This window comes from Mustela putorius, unplaced genomic scaffold (assembly GCF_011764305.1).
Source record: "Mustela putorius furo isolate JIRA1106 unplaced genomic scaffold, ASM1176430v1.1 tig00537297_pilon_pilon_pilon, whole genome shotgun sequence".
Classification (NCBI taxonomy): domain Eukaryota; kingdom Metazoa; phylum Chordata; class Mammalia; order Carnivora; family Mustelidae; genus Mustela; species Mustela putorius.
The window spans coordinates 1,316,841-1,338,210 of NW_025422435.1; the positions used below are offsets into that span (position 1 = coordinate 1,316,841).

Genomic DNA, 21,370 nt, shown 5'->3' on the forward strand with positions numbered 1-21,370 from the left:
AGTAAAAATCAGTCTTATTCATTCATCAGAACAGGTCCCCTATCATTATGAGGAGCTCTGGGTGTTATATGTAGTGATGAATCACTAGAATCTACTCCTGAAACCAATACAGCACTGTAAGGTAACTAATTTAAATAAAAACTTGGGGAAAAAAAAAGAACAGGTCCCTTAAAGATGTCACTAAGCCCATTTTAATTTAGTGAACCTAGTTTTGAGTGGGTATGTGTTTGAAAGATAAAAGTGCATTTCTTTACATATATTATCTAACATGTTCTATAATGTATAATATAGGATTTCTGTGTTAATATTATTCCACTTTGACCCAATTAGTGAGCTTTGGCTGTACTGTACAGTTAAACAGAGTATGTAAAAGAGAGCCACCAAAGAAACTCCAATCACAAAAAACCACATAAAATTTGGCACACTGGCATCAGATGTGATTTAATTGGACATTCCAATTTTTAATTCTATTTTCAAAACATAAGAGCTTTTAAAAAAAAGGTCCAAGGTGTCTTTTAGTACCACATGCTTAAAATGAAGAAAACACAAATAGAGTTTTCCAAAAAGTTGCTTTCAGTGTGAAGTAGCACTGTATGGAGAGCATAGTGATGGGTTAGTTCAGGCAACTTAGCTTAGCAGGGGAGAGAGTGGCGGTTTTCACCTGGTGCCACTCCAGACGTACTTCCTGTGGTTTGTGCATGCTCGCAGCCAGTGAAAAGACCAACAGTTTCAGAACAGGTTGTAAATTCTCTTTATCAGCGATTAGAAAATCACGTGATCCGAGAGCTACGTACTGTGTATTTCCATTTGCTCTAAGAGACCTACTAAAGAGGTCAGCCATCCTCTATCTTCTATCCTCTATCCTCTATCTATCTATTTCCACTATCTGTTTTCTCTCACCCTATTTCCTATGCTCACTTATTCATGTATTCAAAAGATTGTCACTGGTTCAGTGAGAATTGTTTAAAGTGCTCCGTGTCCCCATCCCCATTCTTGGAGAAAAATATGAAAACTCTGAGAGAAAGGAAAGGATTGTGTAGGCAGTTACTTGAGTGCAAACAGGGAATTTAAGTAGAGTTTTTACACATAAATAAGGGGAAGGAGAGGGCTATGGACTGAATATGTATCTTCCTCTGATATTCATACCTTGAAGTCTTATCCCCAGTGTGATGGTACTTAGAGGTGGGAGCTTTTCGAAGGTAATCAGGATTAGATGAAGTAATTTCGTCCCATGACAAAATTAGTGCCCTTATTGAGAAGCAGAAGAGATGAGAGTACCTGCCCTGCCCATCCCTTTCTCTGCCATGTGAAGACTGCAGGAAGGTGGCCTTTGCAATCCAGGAAGATGGTCCTCAGCAGGTGTTGAATCTGCTGGTGCCTCCACCCTGGACCCCCTCAGCCTCCAGAGACTTGGAAAATGAGTGGTTGTGGTCTAAGCTACCCAGTCTACTGTCTTCTATTACAGCAGCCTGAACTAAGGCGGAAAGTTAGGAGAAGCATTCTTCAAACAAGGCTACTTTAACATGGGACTAGGGAAAATGACTTAAGGAGCCCTCCATTACCCTGGGTACGTCAGCCTGGAGGCCACGGTCACCCCCCATCCATGTAACAAACACGTATTTACATAGTCTGCCCAGTGTAGATACAGAGAGATATACAGACACATCGAAACTACTTATATTTAGAAAAATTGCCATGTATGCTTAGACATGTACCCAAATATAGGCATTTACAAGAAACAGAGAGAAGCCCACAGACACCAAAATACGCATAGCTACGAACACTAACTAGAATCAGTGAGTGAAAATGCAAGTGAGGAATTTCAGAACAGATAGGAAGGCAGGGAGTTGCTGGCAGGTCTAGGGCTGGATGCTGGAGAAAGTGAGTAGGCGAGTGAGACAGAGACACAAGTAAGGACCACCAAGGAAGGACTGCTTGGTAAGGCAGCTGTAGACTGGACTGCCGGGTTCCAGTGTGCCAAAGACAGAGACTTCAATTGCCATGCGTGCTGTGTGTCAGCCCACTCTTCATAGACAAAGGTTGGAGCACAAGGCTCTCTTCAGGGCAATAACCAACTTCTGATTCCTTCTCTACTCCCCTGGTGTAAGATGCCACACAGGCATCTTCTCTTTTCCTTTCCTTTTGGGAACTGGGCTCCTGGCTCCCAGGTTATTCTATATTTTCTGCTACAAATACATCTCTGAGTACCAGTTATCTTCACAATTCTTCATCAATTTCTGTAATTAATACAGAAATTCTTAAATATAGATGCTGCACTTGCATTTTTTGATATTTCCCCAAAGGGAGAGTAGCAATTATGTATGCAGATACAGAGAAGACAAAAACAGGGAGGATAATTCTACACAGAAAGGAGTTCACCACTCTGTGGGAGGCAAAATGTGAGTAAAGAAGGAAACAACGATCTGGTACTCTCTTTTCCCCAGAAAAGGCACTTAGAATAGGTATTTCCAAGTTACGGCAGTATAAAAATCCAACAATTCAGGGTTTACCCACTTGGAAGAATGTCCCAAAGCAGCCCCCACTCATTCACACAATAAAACTACACATGAGAAAAACCAAACTTCAGCGGTAAACTCCAAACAGTAGTTAGAAAACTACGTTTGTAACAGATCTAGAGAATAAAAACACATGCAAACTCTCAGGAACTGTGAAAGAATTAAGGCCTAGGACGGAGAGGGGGGGGGCAGCGTATCCCCCCAGGCCATGGTTCACTTCTAAAGCAATTAGTTTATCAGAACTTTCTGTTCTTCTTCGGTGGGATGGAATGGAAAAGGGCAGGGGAGGAGTGATCAGGCCGACATGCTTCAGTCTCATGCACGATCAATGGAGTCAGGAACCAGCTGTCAAAAGGCTCCCAGCAGCAAGGGCCCAAAGGCCTCACTGCATGGCGCAGATGCTGTGGGGCAGGAACTCCTGCACGTAGGTGGCAGCTGCCTTGGAGAGGTAGGTCATGGTGCCAAACCTGCCACTGGGTGCACTGTCATACAGAAGAGTACAGATGCCAGACGCAGGATCCTTGGCCAACATGGTGTCATCGGCACCGAGGGTTTTCTGTTTGGTTTTTAAGGGTGGGAGAACACAGGGGAAAGGCAAGATTACTTATCCTACTGATTAAAGTCCTGATTAGGATAACTCAGAGCCTCCTCCCCATTGCCAACTAGTTGGGTCTTAGGCTGTTTAGGTGGGAAGGGATCAGAGTTTGGCACAATATGTTAAATATGAATTTCTGTACATGCAGTTTTCACTAGGTCCCCAGTCCTATAGCACTGTTTGTATTGATTGCTTAGAATTCTTGAAAGTTAAAGATAACAGTTAATTAAATGAGTTGTGTCTGTTAAGTGTCAAATGTTAATAACGACAAATCACCCCAGAAGGACTTTGGTCTGAATCTTTCTAGTACCACTGATTTCAACCCATATTATTTTATCTTGCATTTGATCCTGATTTCTTTCCAAGTCAACTTAATTCAAATAGACTGTAAGCTTTCCAAGCTAGAGTTTATGCCTAAAAGGGATCACATTTTTTTCTTTTTGATATGTGGACTAAAAGCAATCCAGAATCTTTAAAATGAGGACTGTCCTGGAAAATAAAAATAATTTTGATTTCTTTTGCATTCCCCCACAGTGCCGAATAAAACGAAACACCTATTAACACATTTTGGAGATCTTCCTGTTGACAACAGTGCATGGCCTTCACCTTAGTATTCCTACTCTTCATCTAGGAAACATTTGGAAAGCTTTCAATAAAAAGTTTGCATTTCTTAAACGGGGTTAATTTCCTGAAAGAAGATCTATTAAGAAAAATTTTAAATGTAGAATTAAAAGTTTCACTTTAATATTGTCCTATAGGTAAGTAGTGAATGCAAAAACAAAACCAAAACCAGGGCAAAAATCAAACCTCTTTTCCTTAATAGTCCAAAAAAGGATATGCTATCCCACAGTTTCTTACTAAGTCCTTCTTGCTACAGAAAATCAATTGATAAGAATGAAATATGATGAAAAGCATAAAAGCCTCATGAGTTCTGGGCAACTTTACCATCTAATACAATAGCAAAACACTTGGTGAAAGACAGAGGTCCTCCCACCACCTACTTCTTTAGCCCTCAGAGCTCAAAGCCACTCACTACAAAGGGGGCCCAGAAGAGAGCTATGAGAAAGAGAGTGCAAGAGAGTGACCTTGGCTTCATGAAGCGCTCTGCAGTCAGGTTAGTGTCAGACATTCCCCTGTGAGGAAACAACAGGGTTGTTGCCGTTTGCTTACCTGTTCTTGAAGGAACAAGTCATTAGCAATATGTACTATTTTTTCCACAGCAATGATGCTTCCTATGCTATGAATTTCAATATCTGCCATCATAGTGAGGACAAGGATGGCTTCAACCAGAAGCTGGCGGTACTCGGGCTGAGGTACACGATTCAAGACCGACTCCACATGAACAGAGAATTTAATCTCGCCTGGAGTCATCTGTGATAGAGAAAAATAGAATCAATTTCTAAGAGCCCATCATCTGGGAGGCATCAATCGCCTATTCTGAAAGGCAGTAAAAACAGAGTAGCCAAGAGCTCTGCTCAGTCTCCTTCAAAGTACCTGAGTGAGTAAATTGGTTCAATCTTTTTGGAAGGCAATATGGCAATGAATAACAAGAGTCATAAAAGTGTCAGTGCCCTCTAACCCACAGTCCTATTTCAGAGCCTTCATCCTAAGTTAATAATTCAAGAGAGGAAAAAAATGGCCCCATGTGCAAGAGTGTTTACAGCAGCATGTCACAAGTGTAAAACCAAAAGTAATCTAAACACGGGAATGGTTGTGTAAATAATGGCACATAATGGGACAGCAACTTCATGAGTTTTTATAGAGTCATTTAAGAGAGTAAATATGACGACTGTGCATAAAAGAAAAATCTAAGTTGAACTTAAAGTTGTATTTACATGATGACTAGAATTATGTAGAACATTTATATACTGTTAGATTAAAATGGGCAGGCAGGAAGAAATAAAAAAGTAACTTTAGGGTGAACAGGATTGAGGAATAAGTTTGGGTAAAACTGTATTGAGTATATGGTGGCACTGGAGATTTGGACTTTATTTTTGTTTTTTAAAAGATTTCATTTATTTATTTGACACACAGAGAGAGACAGTGAGAGAGGGAATAAAGCAGGGGGAGTGGGAGAGGGAGAAGCAGGCTTCCTGCTGAGCAGGGAGCCCGATGTGGGGCTCGATCCCAGGACCCCAAGATCATGACCTGAGCCTAAGGTAGATGCTCAATGACTGAGCCACCCAGGCAGCCCAGAGATTTGGGCTTTAAAGGCCAAGGTTCAAGTCCTGTCTTTGTCAGTTACTAGTTTTATGACCTTGAGCAATTTGTTTCCCTTAATTTGTTTCCTTTTCTATAAATTGGGAATTACGATCCCTTCTTTGGGCTGTCTCATATACCTGTGTTGAAGATCAAAGAAAAGAGCATGTGAAGGTACTTTGAAGACTCGTAAAGGTACCATTCAGGTATGTATTGTTATTAATTACACTAATATTTCAATCTTGCTTAAAAGCAGAGAAAGAACAAATAGAAGACACGGTGTTCTTTATTAGAGAAGAGGCCTCTAGGTAAGAGGGAAACCCTGAAGCATAGCATTAGCTTTCTCCCCTGGCCCCTCCAGCCATTATCTGCAACAACGCCAGTGTTTTTGAAAATTTTCCACTATGCAATCTTACTATTCCTAATTTGCTAATTCTAGTTCCTTTGTTGGTTTTGTATAAAGGCTATTTTTATCATTTCAATGTGATTGGGCCAGAGGGAAATATAAAGGCACCTGATAACATATGTGTGTAGTTCATGGCAATGTTTTCCAACCATAGTTACATATTAGGCTCATTCTAAGGATTTTTTTTTTAAGTACTGATGCTCAGGCCCCATCCCTGGAAATTTTAATCTGCTAAATTCGAGGTGGGCGCTCAGGTTGCTGTGGCATACAGTTTGAGCTGAGGACCACTAGTTCATCATCTGAAAGTCTACAGGAACCCTACTAGAGAAAGGTGGGGATGAGAAGGATGGGAACATGAGAGGTCATCCATTCTTAGATCTCCATCTTGTCTGTCCTCTCTGACTCTGGCCACACTCACACAAACCAGCCTAATTTAGTCAACCACTAAATGAGGCTGTCCTTATATAATTCATAAAATATGTAATTACTCTCTCATAGTCCCATTCTGTTTTCAAAAAACATTCTCTCTTTTCTTCTAATGCACCCCACATTTAGTTGATTTGGAGTCATAGAACAATTATTTAAAAAAATGATCCCTGAAATACTTTAGCTATACAATCAGTCACATAAATGTGAAAGACACAAAATCTCACCTCTCTAGTGGTTGAAGAAGGAAGCACAAAACCTTCCACAGAGAGTCCGTGACACTGCAAGACAGCAAAGACATGTTGTCACCAAGGATATACTGACAACTGGGGCCTGTGAGGAGACACTTAGTATTTCTAAGTATGCTCCATTGGGTAGATGCTGAGTAATCCCAGGCCAGTGAAAGGCCCTGCAGCCCAAGTATCCTTGCCAATGGGTTGTAATTACTGTGTGGCAAGAAGCATGGGTGGACTATAGGACATGCAGGGTTTACCCTCTATTTAAAGGAGTGGGAAAGATAGAGAAGGTCTACCTTCTGGGAGAGACTAGCCCCAAAGATTCAGAGACTATCTGAGAGGTCTCATGCTAGGTCCCAGACACATCACTAATTGGCTTTCAGAAAGATTTTTAGGCTGAAGAAAACTCAAAACCTGCACTTGCAGACATGTATAGTTACCGTATTTTCTAGTGAAGCATCCCCCATCAGCACTGTTGATGATGCCCTCATGTTGCAGTACTTTTTCCATAGTACTTATCATCTTTTAACATTCTAGATAATTTACTTATTTATTATGTTTATTCTCTATTGTTTGTCTCTCCCTGGGGGAATGCAAGCACCATAAGGGCAGAGATTGTTGTCTATTTTGTTCTTTGCTCTTTCGCTGTTAACACCTAGGACTCTGCCTAGTGCACAGCAGATGCTTAAGAAATACTACATAAATGAATGACATTTTATCTTCTCTCTCACCATCAACTCATTTATTAAAAAGCAATGGGAATTAATGACTTGCCATTTTATTTTTTTTATTTTTTTTAAAGATTTTATTTATTTATTTGACAGAGAGAGATCACATAGAGGCATAGAGGCAGGCAGAGAGAGAGAGAGGAGGAAGCAGGCTCCCTGCTGAGCAGAGTGCCCGATGCTGGACTCGATCCCAGGACCCTGAGATCATGACCTGAGCCGAAGGCAGTGGCTTACCCCACTGAGCCACCCAGGTGCCCCATGATTTGCCATTTTAGATGTTATGTAAGTCAAAACAGTATATAGTAAGCCACAAAGATTCCAATCCCATAGGTTTACTGACTCTAGTACCAGATACTTCCATCCCATGTTTCATATGCCAAATGACAGTCTTTGTACAGAGAATTACCAGCCTGCAAGCATATGTGCAAAGTAATTATGTTACATTCATCCTCTAAAAGGAGTGGAATGACAAAGCAGAGGGCATTTGTTTTTCCTCTTACATGAGGGTTCCAAGTCCAGGGTTTGATTCTGCCACAAAATAGTCAATCTTCCTAGTCATTTAAATGTTCCTTTTCTTACAGTCTCAAGGCCTTAAGGTTTTGCACCTTTATCATAACACATCTTAGCTTTGCATTATCGCTGCTATTTAAGAAAGTAACTATGGATTAAACTCCCTGATGACAAAAACACATACCTTCCATGTATCTGGGGTAGAACAGCACTTACTACATGTTTGTGAAATAGAATTGCCACAGCACAGGCATAACTGTACAGATAAAATACCTGTCTGTAGATGTTAGAGAGAGGAAAGAAAGTTTTAAGTACTCTTTGAAAAGAAGATTGCCAGAGCTGGTAGTCTGAAGAATCAACTTTTACCTTTCCCAAAGATCACCTGTTTCTGTCCCTAGAAGAATGAATATCAGTATACTAAGGGGGAAAATGTAACTAAAGGGTTTGAAGTTCTGGATGAAATTTTCTTCAGGTCCTTGTCAACGGTAATGAGGCAGAAAGTGGCATCTAAGAAACTATAAATGAGACCCATGAATGAATACAGTGGACTGCCTGGCCCTCTAAAGTTGTCACAGTCATAATGGTGTGAGGTCCCCTTAACTATCTTTGGCAAGCTAAGCCTTTTAAAGAAAAACAAAAATTGGCCATGCCAACAGAGTCTTTGGGCCATTAGCATCACTAGGATCTTGGATTTATTTGGTAGTTTTCATCCAAGAAAAAATTTAATAGATTCTTACACTAACTCCTCAGATACCACAGTCATTTCACAATAGTGTCAGCACATTGCTACAAAAAAACATTTCCACTCTACAGTAGCTACAAAGAAAGTGGGCTCTTTGTGGCCAAATTTGATAAGCAGCAAATGTATCACAATGTCTGACAATGTTCAACTATGGCCAACAGCAGAGAAGCCATAATTTTTGAAATCTAATTTATAAACAAGACTATAACAACAATAATAGAAAGAGACTGAATCATAAATAATACCAAAAAAAACCCCAAATAACTTTGCTAATGAGATCTTCTTCTATGTTTTGTCCATAAGAGCTTATGACATTTATATAATTGTGGTGATGTCACAGTCATGTCATATCCCAACCAAAGGGCCTGAGGATACCAAGGGGGAAAATAAAGAGATGTCTACAATGTTATTCTCACCTTCTGTAAAACTTTCCATACTTTTTGATAAAATCCAACTGGCACTCTGTTCAGTGCTCCATCTAGCCTTCTTCGACGTTGCCACTGACCTTGACGATTATCTTTAGATGTCTGTTGACCAAATGCACTAGGAAAAGGCCCACTACTTGAAGCCACAGGTGTTCCAGGTGACTTTGGAGAAAAGGGGAGGAAAGAACATGAAGAAAAAGTCATCTCTGTTCCTCTGAACAGAGTAATAAACACACTATAGAATTAGAAACCACATATTAAGTGTAACTTCCAAGATAAAGAAGTTACAGTGAAGCCAGTAGACTTGTGAATAGCTAGCAACAATGTAAACAGATACAATCTTTTTAGAAAGCAATCTAGTGATACTTAAAAGGAGCCATAGAAATATTGATCATCTAGGAGGTTCTTAGCTATCTCTATCCTTGGTTATCTCTGTTAAACTTCTAGCTGGTCTATGCCTTAGTCTGGTGCTTTCAACACAAGCTTCAGTCAAATTAAAAGAACTGAAATCATACCAAGCATGTCCTCTGACTACAGTGAAATTAGAAATCAGTAACAGAAGGAAATTTAGGAAATTTACAAATATGTGGAAATCAGATAATATACCCCTAAATAACTGGTGGTTTAAGAAAAAAAATCACAAGGAAAATTAGAAAACACTCTGAGATCAATGAAAACACAGCATAGAAAAACTTAAGGGATGCTAAAGCAGTGCTTAAATAGAAATTTATGTTATAAATATTTGTATTAAAAAAGAAGTAGGGATGCCTGGGTGGTTTGGTTGGTTAAGCATCCACCTTTTGATTTTGGCTCAGGTCATGATCTCGGGGTTGAGAGATCAAGTGCTGCATCAGTCTTCGTGCTGGAAGTGGAGGTGCTTATGATTCTCTTTCTCCCTCTTCCCTTTGCCCCTCCCCCTCTCCCCATCTATGTTTTCTCTTTCTCTCTCTCTCAAAAAAAGATGTTTTTTACTCTTGCTACTTCTGATCAGCATAGTAACAGAGTTTCTAGCCAGTGATATTAAGCAAGAAAAGGAATAAACATCATCCAGAATGGAAAGGAAGAAGTAAAACTATATCTGCAGGTGACATGATCTTATATAGAATGAATTCACAAAAAAGCAATTAGAACTAATAAATGAGTTCAGTAAAATTGTACAATATAAGATCAGTATAAAATCAACCATATTTCTAAATAGTAGCAATAAATAATCTGAAAATGAAACTAAGAAAACAATCTCATTTAAAATAGCATCTGAAAGAATAAAATACGTAGGAATAAATTTAATGAAAGAAGGATAAAACGTATACTCTGAAAACTTTAAGACACGTTGAAAGAAATTACAGAGTGGAAAGAAATCCCATGTTCATAGGTCAGAAGACTTAACATTGTTTTTTTTTTAAAGATTTTATTTATTTATCTGACAGACAGAGACCACAAGCAGGCAGAGAGGCAGGCAGAGAGAGAGGAGGAAGCAGGCTCCCTGCCGAGCAGAGAGCCCAATGCGGGGCTTGATCCCAAAACCCTGGGATCATGACCCGAGCCGAAAGCAGAGGCTTTAACCCACTGAGCCACCCAGGTGCCCCCAGAAGACTTAACATTGTTAAGATGGCAATACTCTTGAAATTTATCTACAGATTGAACACAATCATCATAATCCCAACTGGGTTCTTTGCAGAAATTGATGAGCTTATCCTAATATTCATATGGAAATTCAAGGGACCCATGATAGCTAATACAATCTTAAAAAAAAAAAAACAAAGTTGGAGTTGCCTTAATATCTTCAGTTTAAGAAATCTGAAATCATAGTCCATTACATTATGAATCATTGATTTAAACCAACGACATTTAATCGGAGATCAGTCTTCCTAAAATGTAACCTTCATGGGGCACCTGGGTGGCTCAGTGGGTTAAAGCCTCTGCCTTCGGCTCAGGTCCTGGTCCCAGGGTCCTGGGATTGAGCCCCGTGTTGGGCTCTTTGCTCAGGGAGGAGCCTGCTTCCCTTCCTCTCTCTCTGCCTGCCTCTAGGCCTACTTGTGATCTCTGTCAACTAAACAAATAAATAAAACATAAAATGTAACCTTCATGAGTGCAAGGACGAAATATGTTTTGTTCTCTATTGTATTTCCAGTGCCTGGCACAAAACTGGCACTCAATTAATATTAACTAAATAAATTAATAATCAGAACAATAGCCAATCCAGTGGTTTTCAGACTTAAAAGTGCTTCAGAATCACCTAGAAAGTTTATTAAAGCACAGATTGCTAGGCCTCACCCAAACCTTTCTAATTCAGTAGGCCTAGGGTAGGGATCAAGATTTTACATTTTTAAGAAGTTCCTAGGGGTTGCTGATACTATCCAGCACAGTGCCTGGCAGATAGTAGGCATGCGATTAATTATAGTATTTGAAAGAATAAGTGTATAAACAGACACTTAGCAAGTACTTATTAAATTGAATTTTGCTTTCTGAAATAGAAGAGGCTGGAGTTGAATCTCCTTCCCTACCCTTTTGGGAAAACAAATAGAAAGATTTTATTCCCACACATGAAGTTGATTTATATACTTATTTTTTTGTTCTTGATTCATTTGTTTATCTTTTCAGTCAGTCAGTATATGTCATGACTTACATAACAGCACACTCAAAGCACTTATGATTGGTATATAATATAACAGCAGTTACCAGAAAAGACGATGACATCAAATCTATACCCAAGGGATGACCACCATTGGACTATAAAAAAAAAAATTGACAAAATAAGATTTTCAAAGGGATGAGGCAAGGCAAACATTTGTGTTTTTAAAAGTTATTAGTAGAATAAAATTACAGACAATTCAAGTAGCTAGCCAGCATGTTATTTAAAACGCTGATGCAATAGCCTTACTCTAGAAGTCATGGTAAAGAGTAAAACCAAAACCAAAAGCAAAACAAAACAAACAAAAAAATACCGACCCTTAAAAATATTTTTTCCATGATCAGAAAAAAGGGCATTGGTGAGTGGTAGAGAAAAGGATTTAGAACAATATGAAATACCAGAGAGGCAGGTAAAGACAGAAATCAATAATTAGAAATTAGAAAGTAATGAAAATTTAGCACTCTCAATCATCAAAATTACAGCCCTAATGATTTGGCCTCTCTTGAAGTCCTATAGGTAGTAGATGTGTAAAAAAAGAATTAAATGATATAGCTGCATAGGTCAAGTCCTTAATATCATAGTAATCTAGCTGGGAACATGTTCAAGTTCTAAATAAATAATGAACTTGTAGGTAATACTGTGTGACTATAAACAACTGTAAAATGGTTAGCCAATCACCCTTGGCCAAAACAAGGATTGTTTGACAACAACATCAGTTTAACTCTTCAGTATGAAGCATAGTTCTTTCACCTTTCAGATAGAAAAATGTTCAGATTATCCAAATTATCTGCCAAAAAACCTGTAGAAGTGACCACTTTTCTATTTCAAAGCCGTTTCTTATTCCATTCAGTTCTTGCCCTTGCATAATATAAATCTGAATAATTTCCTTCAAATTGAACTTCAAGCATTGGCCTCATTCTTGTCCTTAATGGTTCTGATTCCTACAAAACCCCAAACAAATAAAATTTCCATTTTGTTTCTCCTCCTCTGGATGTGCTAATTCTGCAAGCTACCATAAATCAATTTGGAAGGCAGGAGGAGTAGTTTTAAGATTTTCATAAAAAGCGCTACTGGGGGAGACCCACTCAGTACTTTCTCAACTCAAAGACTCTGAAATTACATGATTTCCCAGAGTTTTGAAAGAAGCTATGGAAGTTTATGTTAAATATTTCTTTCTAGAGCACAATAATCTGCCTATTCTCATATGCAGGGAAAGATGAGTAAGAGGCTACAGTATGATGTTCGAGGACTCCCACCAACTCCCAGGCTGATTTAGATGTTTTTTCCTCTATGTGTCCACATACTTTCCATATGCCTCTATCATGACAATGATAAAAATCTAATTTGGGGACAATGTCTGAAAGTAGATTTTTTTAAAGGCCCTCACCTCATCTGGTGTTCTCTCTAATACCTGTTCTTAAAAGTAAGGAATTGGAGACTAGTTTCATAAAGAAAATTCATTCCAAAATTATATGTTAATTTAAACAAGAAGAATTCAGGGTTTCAATTTCTTGTTATCAGAAACAAATTACCTCCCTCCTAAAATTAGTAAAATAGTTTGGTCTAGAAGAAGAAAATGATCTGCAAAATGAATGTTACAATGGAGAATCAAACAAGCTGATGTGTGGTTTATTATCTTATTTGTAAAAAGGCCATGAACTCATGCATGTTATACATGCCTAAAGGCAGGTTAAATTATGTTAAAGGGTCCCTAGTTGTTTCACCTGACTCTCAGTTGAGACAGATAGTCTACGAAATTCCACCTGAAAAAAAAAATGGCTCTGATTAAATGCAGGATATGAAACAAAACACACCATCCCAACAAAGTCTGATTCCAAAAGAAGATTCTTAAACATGACAATATCCTAGCTCATCTCCCGAGATATCAAGATGTCTTACCTGCTTTATCTCACTTTTTAACTGCATTATCCCAGTTCGTTCTGTTTTGGTTGCCCCAACAGCACCAATCTCATGGATAGAGATAGCAGGGCTAACATTTGAATCAGTGGGACGAACTACATAGCATGACAGGTTAAAGAGAAAGAGAGAGGATAATTAGGTTCAAATTATTTTCTCCACCATGCTTAAAAGACTTGGATATGTGTCCTCCTTTTATGTTAATAATAATAAAAAACAACCAACCAACTATAACCTTGCTATTCAAAGTGTGGTCCACGGACCAGCAGCATCAGCATCTCCTAGGAGCTTGTTAGTTGAATTTTGGGTCCCACTCCAGGCCTACTGTTGTCAAACTGAAGAAGGTTGCTTCAGTTTGTTCAGTTGTCAAACTGAAGCAGTTTGCATTTTAGCAAGTTTCCCAGGTTATTCTTATGCACAGTAAGGCTTGAGAAGCACTGCTTTATATATATATATATATATATATATATATATTTTTTTTTTTTTTTTTACCACTCTGGGGTCTAGTATCCATCCACCTGACATTGTATATTTCTTTATCCTAAGCCTGAAGTTGAGCATGAGAGATAAACTTTTTCATTTGCCCTGTTTTAGGTGCTTGATACCAAATTCCACAGACAAACCACCAAGTGCAGGTGGAGGATTAATTTGTGATGGACTCCAAGATGTGTCTGAATTCAAAGGTGAAAGGATGTATCAGATGTACTGTAACAGCTTCATACACATAGGCACACCACTGTAAATGCTATTGAATTATTGCCAAATGGAATACAAGAAAGTTTCAAGTGATATGGGCTGCTGGTTGTCCTAAAGTGGACATTTAGGATAATGTAAAGGAATAGATAGAACAGTTCAAAATAAAACATGGTAGTAATCTACTTAGGGGATATATCATTTAAGGAGAAAAAAAGAGACATACAGTAGTTTCCAAATCTTGTTCCAGAAGACAGCTTTGCTTTTAATTGTTTCGTATATTGGGTTTCTATTTAGTTGGGGGAAAGGTTCCTCTGATAAAAGAAAAACATTTTAAAATCAGTGGGATAAAACTAACACTCTAAAATGGAAATGCCATTACTCAAATCTTACCACTTCGTTCCACTCCAAACTCCTTGCCACTGAGAATGTGATGCAGGAGGTTCTTCATGGCCGAAGGACTGAGATTCATGAGGCTGTCTGTGGCTTCCTCAGCTATTCATCAGAAATGTTAGGACGTTGTTAGTGTATAGAAATGCAACTGACTTCAGCGCAGTGATATTATATCCCGCCAATTTGCTGAATTCCTGTATGAGTTCTAGCAATTTTGGGATGTAATCTTTTGGGCTTCCACATAGAATGTCATGTCATCTGTGAACAGTGAAAGCTTAACTTCTTCTTTGCCAATCTGGATGCCTTTTATCCTTTTATTTCTTTTTGTTGTCTGATGGCTGAGTCTAGGACTTCTAGTACTATGTTGAATAGCAGTGGTGAGAGTGGATAACCCTGTTGTGTCCCAGACCTTAGAGAAAAAGCTTTATTTTTCCCTGTTGAGGATGATATTTGCTGTGGGTTTCCCACATATGGCTTTTCTGATATTGAGGTATGTTCCCTCTATTCCTACACCGTGGAGAGTTTTAAACAAGAAGGCATGCTGTACTTTATCAAATGCTTTTTCTGGATCTATTGAGAGGATCATATAGTTCTTGTCCTTTCTTTTATTAATGTGGTGTATCACATTGATTGGTTTGCAGATGTTGAGCCACCGTTGCAGCAAAGGCAAGGAAAGGAAGCAAAAATGAACTACTGGGACTTCATCAAGATAAAAACTTTTGCACAGCAAAGGGAGCAGTCAACAAAACTAAAGGCAATCTACAGAATAGGAGAACATATTTGCAAATGCCTTATCAGATAAAGTGCCAGTATCCAAAATCTGTAAAGAACTTATCACACCCAGCTCCCAAAAAACAAATAATCTACCCAAGAAATGGGCATAAAACATGAAGAGACATTTTTCTAAAAAAGAAATGGCAAATGGCCATTAGACATGTGAAATACATATCTAAATACAGAAGAAATACTATTGGCAAATGGCCAATAGACATGTGAAAAAATGATCAACATCCCCTGGCATTGGGAAAGTACAAATCAAAACCACAATGAGTGGGGCACCTGGGTGGCTCAGTAGGTTAAGCGTCTGCCTTCCAGTCAGGTCATGATCTCAGGGTCCTGTGATCAAGCCCCGAGTTGGGCTCCCTGCTCACTGGGGAGTCTGCTTCTCCCTCTCCCCCTCCTTGTGAATAAATAAAATCTTAAAAAAAAACCCACAATGAGATATCACCTCACACCACTCAGAATGGCTAAAATTAACAAGCCAGGAAACAACATATGTTGGTGAGGATGTGGAAAAAGGGGAACCCTCTTTAACACTGTTGGTTGGAATGGAAGCTAGTACAGCCACTGTGGAAAATAATTTGGAGGTCCCTCAAGAAGTTGAAAATAGAGCTACCCCAACGACCCAGCAATTGCACTACAGGTATTTAACTGAAGGATACAAACATAGCGATTCGAAGGGACAGCTGCACCCCAATATTTATAGCAGCATTATCAACAAAAGCCAAATTATGGAAGGAGCACCAACGTCCATTGACTGATGAATGGATAAAGAAGTGGAGAATATAAAAATATATGTATATATATATATATATATAAAAATATATATAAAATTTATTTTTAATTTATTTTCAGCATAGCAGTATTCATTGTTTTTGTACCACACCCAGTGCTCCATGCAATCCGTGCCCTCTATAATACCCACCACCTGGTTCCCCCAACCTCCCACCCTCCACCACTTAAAACCCCTCAGATTGTTTTTCAGAGTCCATAGTCTCTCATGGTTCACCTCCCCTTCCAATTTACCCCAACTCCCTTCTCTCTAACACCCCCTGTCCTCCATGATATTTGTTATGCTCCACAAATAAGTGAAACCATATGATAATTGACTCTCTCTGCTTGACTTATTTCACTCAGCATAATCTCTTCCAGTCCCATCCATGTTGCTACAAAAGTTGGGTATTCATCCTTTCTGATGGAGGCATAATACTCCATGGTGTATATGGACCACATCTTCCTTATCCATTCGTCCGTTGAAGGGCATCTTGGTTCTTTCCACAGTTTGGTGACCGTGGCCATTGCTGCTATAAACATTGGGGTACAGATGGCCCTTCTTTTCATTACATCTGTATCTTTGGGGTAGATACCCAGGAGTGCAATTGCAGGGTCATAGGGAAGTTCTATTTTTAATTTCTTGAGGAATCTCCACACTGTTCTCCAAAGAGGCTGCACCAACTTGCATTCCCACCAACAGTGTAAGAGGGTTCCCCTTTCTCCACATCCCCTCCAACACATGTTGTTTCCTGTCTTGCTAATTTTGGCCATTCTAACTGGTGTAAGGTGATATCTCAATGTGGTTTTAATTCGAATCTTCCTGATGGCTAGTGATGATGAACATTTTTTCATGTGTCTGATAGCCATTTGTATGTCATGATTGGAGAAGTGTCTGTTCATATCTTCTGCCCATTTTTTGATATGATTGTCTGCTTTGTGTTTGTTGAGTTTGAGGAGTTCTTTATAGATCCTGGATATCAACCTTTTGTCTGTACTGTCATTTGCAAATATCTGCTCCTATTCTGTGGGTTGCTTCTTTGTTTTCTTGACTATTTCCTTTGCTGTGCAGAAGCTTTTGTTATATATATATATATATATATATATATATATATATATATATATGATTTTATTTATTTATTTGACAGAGAGAGGTCACAAGTAGGCAGAGAGGCAAGCAGAGAGAGAGAGGAGGAAGCAGGTTCCCTGCCGAGCAGAAAGCCCAATACGGGATTCAATCCCAGGACCCTGAGATCATGACCTGAGCTGAAGGCAGAGGCTTAACCACATATATATATAAATATATATATATAATGGAATATTACTCAGCCATCAAAAAGAATGAAATCTTGCTTTTTGCAATGATGTGGTTGGAGCCAGGGAATATTACGCTAAGCAAAACAAGTCAGTCAGAGAAAGACAAATACCATATGATTTCACTCCCATGTGGAATCTGAGAAACAAAACAGATGAACATGGCGGGGTGGAAGCGAGAGAAAACAGACTCTTAACTATATAGAACAAACTGAGGGTTACTAGAGGGGAGGTGAGCAGGGGGATGGGTTAAATGGGTGATGGGAATTAAGGAGTGCACTGGTAGTGATGTGCGCTCGGTATTGTATGTAAATGATGAGCCACTAAATTCTAGACCTGAAACTAATATTTCACTGTATGTTAACCAACTAGAATTTAAATAAAAACTTGAAAAAGAAAAAATAATAACCACCTTACTACATGTAGGTCATGACTTTAGTAACAAACAGTTATGACAAGTACTTGACCTTGAGAAGTTTAACAGCTATTTGGGAGAGATTACACATGTAAACAAGATAAATAATTAAAAAAATGTCTATACTAAGTACCAAATGAGAATTGTAGACAATAAATGCTTTGGAAATCAGAGGAGACATCAGTCTCCAAGGATGGTAACTGATAAAATTAGTGGGAAATACTGTGAAAATAGGAGGTAGGACGGTTGGCGTTTCGAGTATCAGACCCAGGGATCTTGATTTCATTGTATAAGAAGAGCCATGGTTTTGATGAATCCACAGGGAAAAAAAAATCAGTAATAGGAAATGAAAGATAACTGATGAATGGGGTTTATGATTAAATTAGACCCTGGGGCGCCTGGGTGGCTCAGTGGGTTAAAGCCTCTGCCTTCGACTCAGGTCATGATTCCAGGGTCCCGGGATCGAGCCCCGCATCAGGCTCTCTGCACAGCAGGGAGCCTGCTTCCCCCTCTCTCTCTGCCTGCCTCTCCACCTACTTGTGATCTCTGTCTGTCCAAAAATAAATAAATAAATAATCTTTTAAATAATTAGACCCTAATAAAACATCCCTGCATATGTGTGCGAGTGTATATGTAATACATGTATATATGTGTGTGTGTATATATGTAATATATGTATATGTGCAATACATGTAATCCATAACAATGTGCTGAGCTGGAAATCATTTGTAATCAGGCAGACTTTGACTCAAATGGTACTATTTACTAGGCAAGTAAAGTTACTTTAGGCAAGTTATTTAATCTTTCTGAGATTCAGATGATTTATTTAAAAGTAGAACACAAATATCTTCTCCAGAGCATGGTCATAAGGATTAAATGAGATAATATATGTAAATAGAAAGCAAAAATCCCCAGAGTCTAACATATGGTAGGTATAAAATAATGATTAGCTCTTTTCCTTCAAAAGGTTATTTTAATATTAATTATGTAATTTAGGTTAGACTCAAGCCAATAAATTTAGCTACTTGTTAATAGCTCAATTAAAAGCCTTTCGGGGAAAGGTAACAGAAATAATGGCTAAAATTGAGTTTTGCAACTCTAATATCATTTTTTAATACAATCTCTATCTCTGTTATTTCACCATTCTTATTGCAATCAAACAAATACCAATGAAAAAAAAAATAGTCACACCATGGCAGTCCCGTTCCCTCCCTCACACTTTATACAATTTTGTACAGCTTCCATAGACCCCTGTTTTTCCTCTAACTAAACCTGTTATCTTGCCAATACACCTACAGTTAATTTCAAGGAGAGTACTGTCAGGTAAATATCAACAGAAATATGGCATTCCTTTATTCCATCCTGTTATTGACTAGACAGAATACTGACAATATGATCACACTGATGTGGTGACTTAATCTGGGGTCAAGAAACTACACTGCCAAGGTGCCTGGATAGCTCAGTGGGTTAAGTGTCTGCCTTCGGCTTCAGTGGGATCGAGCCCCACATCAGGCTCCCTGCTTAGAGGAGAGCCTACTTCTCTCTCTCCCTCTGCCTACTGCTCCCTCTGCTTGTGCTCTGTTTCTTTCTGTCAGGTAAATAAATAAAATCTTAAAAAAAAAAAAAAAAGAAACTGCACTGCCCGAGTCAGAATCAAAGCCAGTCTGTCACACTCAAATTTGATGCATACTTAGGCTCACACTAGAAGTTGGAAAGAATGTAATTTGGAGTGCAGAGCCCCCAAGAGGTGGAATTGTAAAGTTGCAGAACAAATACATAAATCTGTCATAATACCAGTCTCGTGATTTGTAGAAATAGAAGTTGACTAACATGGGAACAAGATTGCTATATGCAGCTTCTGAGCTGCTAATAAAATGTTTTCACTTTCTTTCCCTCCCGATCCAAAACACAATAGCCCTACATTAATAATGAATTCTGCCAAAAATAGTTACTAAAATGAGTACCTGAGCATCGGAGGGAGTGGGCCAGTTCTGTAGCCATAACTTGTATGATTAGACCAATTCGAAGTCGAAACATTTCGGCAAAGAGGCTAGGCTGAGTTCGCATATACATGGCTAGATATACCATTATTTCCTGTGCGTGGAATGAATATAGAAAAAATTATGGTCCAGGTCTCACAAAGCACCAGATCAAATGAAAACAAAAATATCAATCACCATATTAGATGTCATAATTCTGCTCACCTGTGTAAGGATCGAGATGCTCATGTCCCCTTCACTGGCTTCATCTATCAGCTGAGTGAGCACTTCATAGGGCAGAGGTCTGAGGGAGAAGATGGTGAAGAAAGACAAAATTCTGTCACTGTTTAAGCTTCAGTACACAGAGAAAATAAAAAACCTTCAGTGTTTAATCATTGTTGGCAGCATTTGGTTCTTTCAGTCCTTAAAAGTTCATTGCCTCCCCAAACCACTTTGGCCTCTGTCAACTCAGGAAAGCTCTCCTCTTTCCTCTCTAAAGCTGGATTGCCTTTCTTCTTCAAACTTTTATTTTAAAATCACCCACGAGGTCTTTCCAGACCAGTCTTTCATGGTTAATTCTAAACATATGACAAGTAACCATTATGGCCAGAAAGTAATAAACTAAATTTAAGCTTTGCCTTTTGGAAACCATTTTGTTATTTTATGATCATACCTTAGTTATATTGATTTTATAGTTTCATCAGTTTATACACACACACACACACACACACACACACAGAAATAAGCATACCTCTTCCCACACTTCTGACTCTCCTTTGATACTAATCACTCTGGAGGAATGGGGCATGGACAATGCCATCTTCTTTTGGATTGCCACAGTAGTGGCAAAAATTGATCTGATTTGTGATAAAAAGGTTCTGTTTGCTAAGAGTAAGGTATTATGGGTTGAATTGTGTGCTGTCAAAGTTCATATATTGAAATCCTAGCCTAGAGTCCCTCAGAGTGTGACCTTATTTGGAGATGAGGTTTTTACAGAGGTAATTAAGTTTGAGTAAGATCATTGATTGGGTCCTAATCCTTTATGCCTAGTGATCTTATATAAAAATTAGGGAAATCTGGACACAAAGACACATATAGAGGGAAGAATTGTGAAGAGACATAAGGAGAAAATAGCCATCTATAAGTCAAAGAGAGAGGCTTGGAAGAAAGTCTAGAGTATAGCAGATACTTTGTGGATGCTAATTCTAGTTGCCTGCCCTGCTTTGGACTGCCTTTGGATGTAAGGCTCAGGAAAACCAATAAGTAAAAAACAAGTACAAAAACAAAAACCATCATCACCACGACCAAAAAAAAAAAAAATCATAAAAAGCAAACTACATTTGCATACTACTTCTTGTGGATATACTCTTTCATTCACTCATGCCCTGTCATTATCAACATTCTCATGCCAAGTGTCTCTGACAGAAGCCCACACATGTAGGCCATTATCATTCAGTAACAGATTAGGGAAAGAGAATTGTGGTCAGTTCACACAGCTCCTTAAAGTCTCAGAGAAGCTTGATCGGACCCAACCAAAAACCATACTCACGCAGAGATGGTCTTCTCTCGAGGTTCTGGAGGGAGTCCCACTGTCAAATGTTTCTGGTGGGAGAGAAGGGCTGTGCAGGCCTACGAAGAGAGAGCATAACAGCATTATCCTTCCCATACCACTTTAGCTTTCCATGACAATTAC

The 21,370-nt window shown here is 38.8% G+C and overlaps 1 protein-coding gene across 3 annotated transcripts in view; it reads right to left on the reverse strand.

Moving 5' to 3' along the window:
• Positions 1-415: 415 nt before the first annotated feature.
• The window catches only part of PHKA1 (phosphorylase kinase regulatory subunit alpha 1), a 148,573-nt gene continuing 127,618 nt past the window's right edge, over positions 416-21,370 (reverse strand). The window contains exons 22-32 of one of the 3 annotated variants that reach the window (XM_013048219.2): positions 21,227-21,306; positions 19,903-19,981; positions 19,663-19,792; positions 14,419-14,520; positions 13,315-13,430; positions 13,140-13,178; positions 11,463-11,513; positions 8,775-8,945; positions 6,370-6,423; positions 4,282-4,482; positions 416-3,072 (exon numbers count right to left, since the gene is read on the reverse strand). In XM_013048219.2, the coding sequence (XP_012903673.1) occupies positions 2,899-3,072; positions 4,282-4,482; positions 6,370-6,423; positions 8,775-8,945; positions 11,463-11,513; positions 13,140-13,178; positions 13,315-13,430; positions 14,419-14,520; positions 19,663-19,792; positions 19,903-19,981; positions 21,227-21,306 (1,197 nt within the window). In that variant the 3' untranslated portion in view covers positions 416-2,898. The remainder of the gene's footprint in view (positions 3,073-4,281; positions 4,483-6,369; positions 6,424-8,774; positions 8,946-11,462; positions 11,514-13,139; positions 13,179-13,314; positions 13,431-14,418; positions 14,521-19,662; positions 19,793-19,902; positions 19,982-21,226; positions 21,307-21,370) is intronic. The other 2 variants (XM_013048220.2, XM_045074010.1) reach the window with 2 other exon arrangements.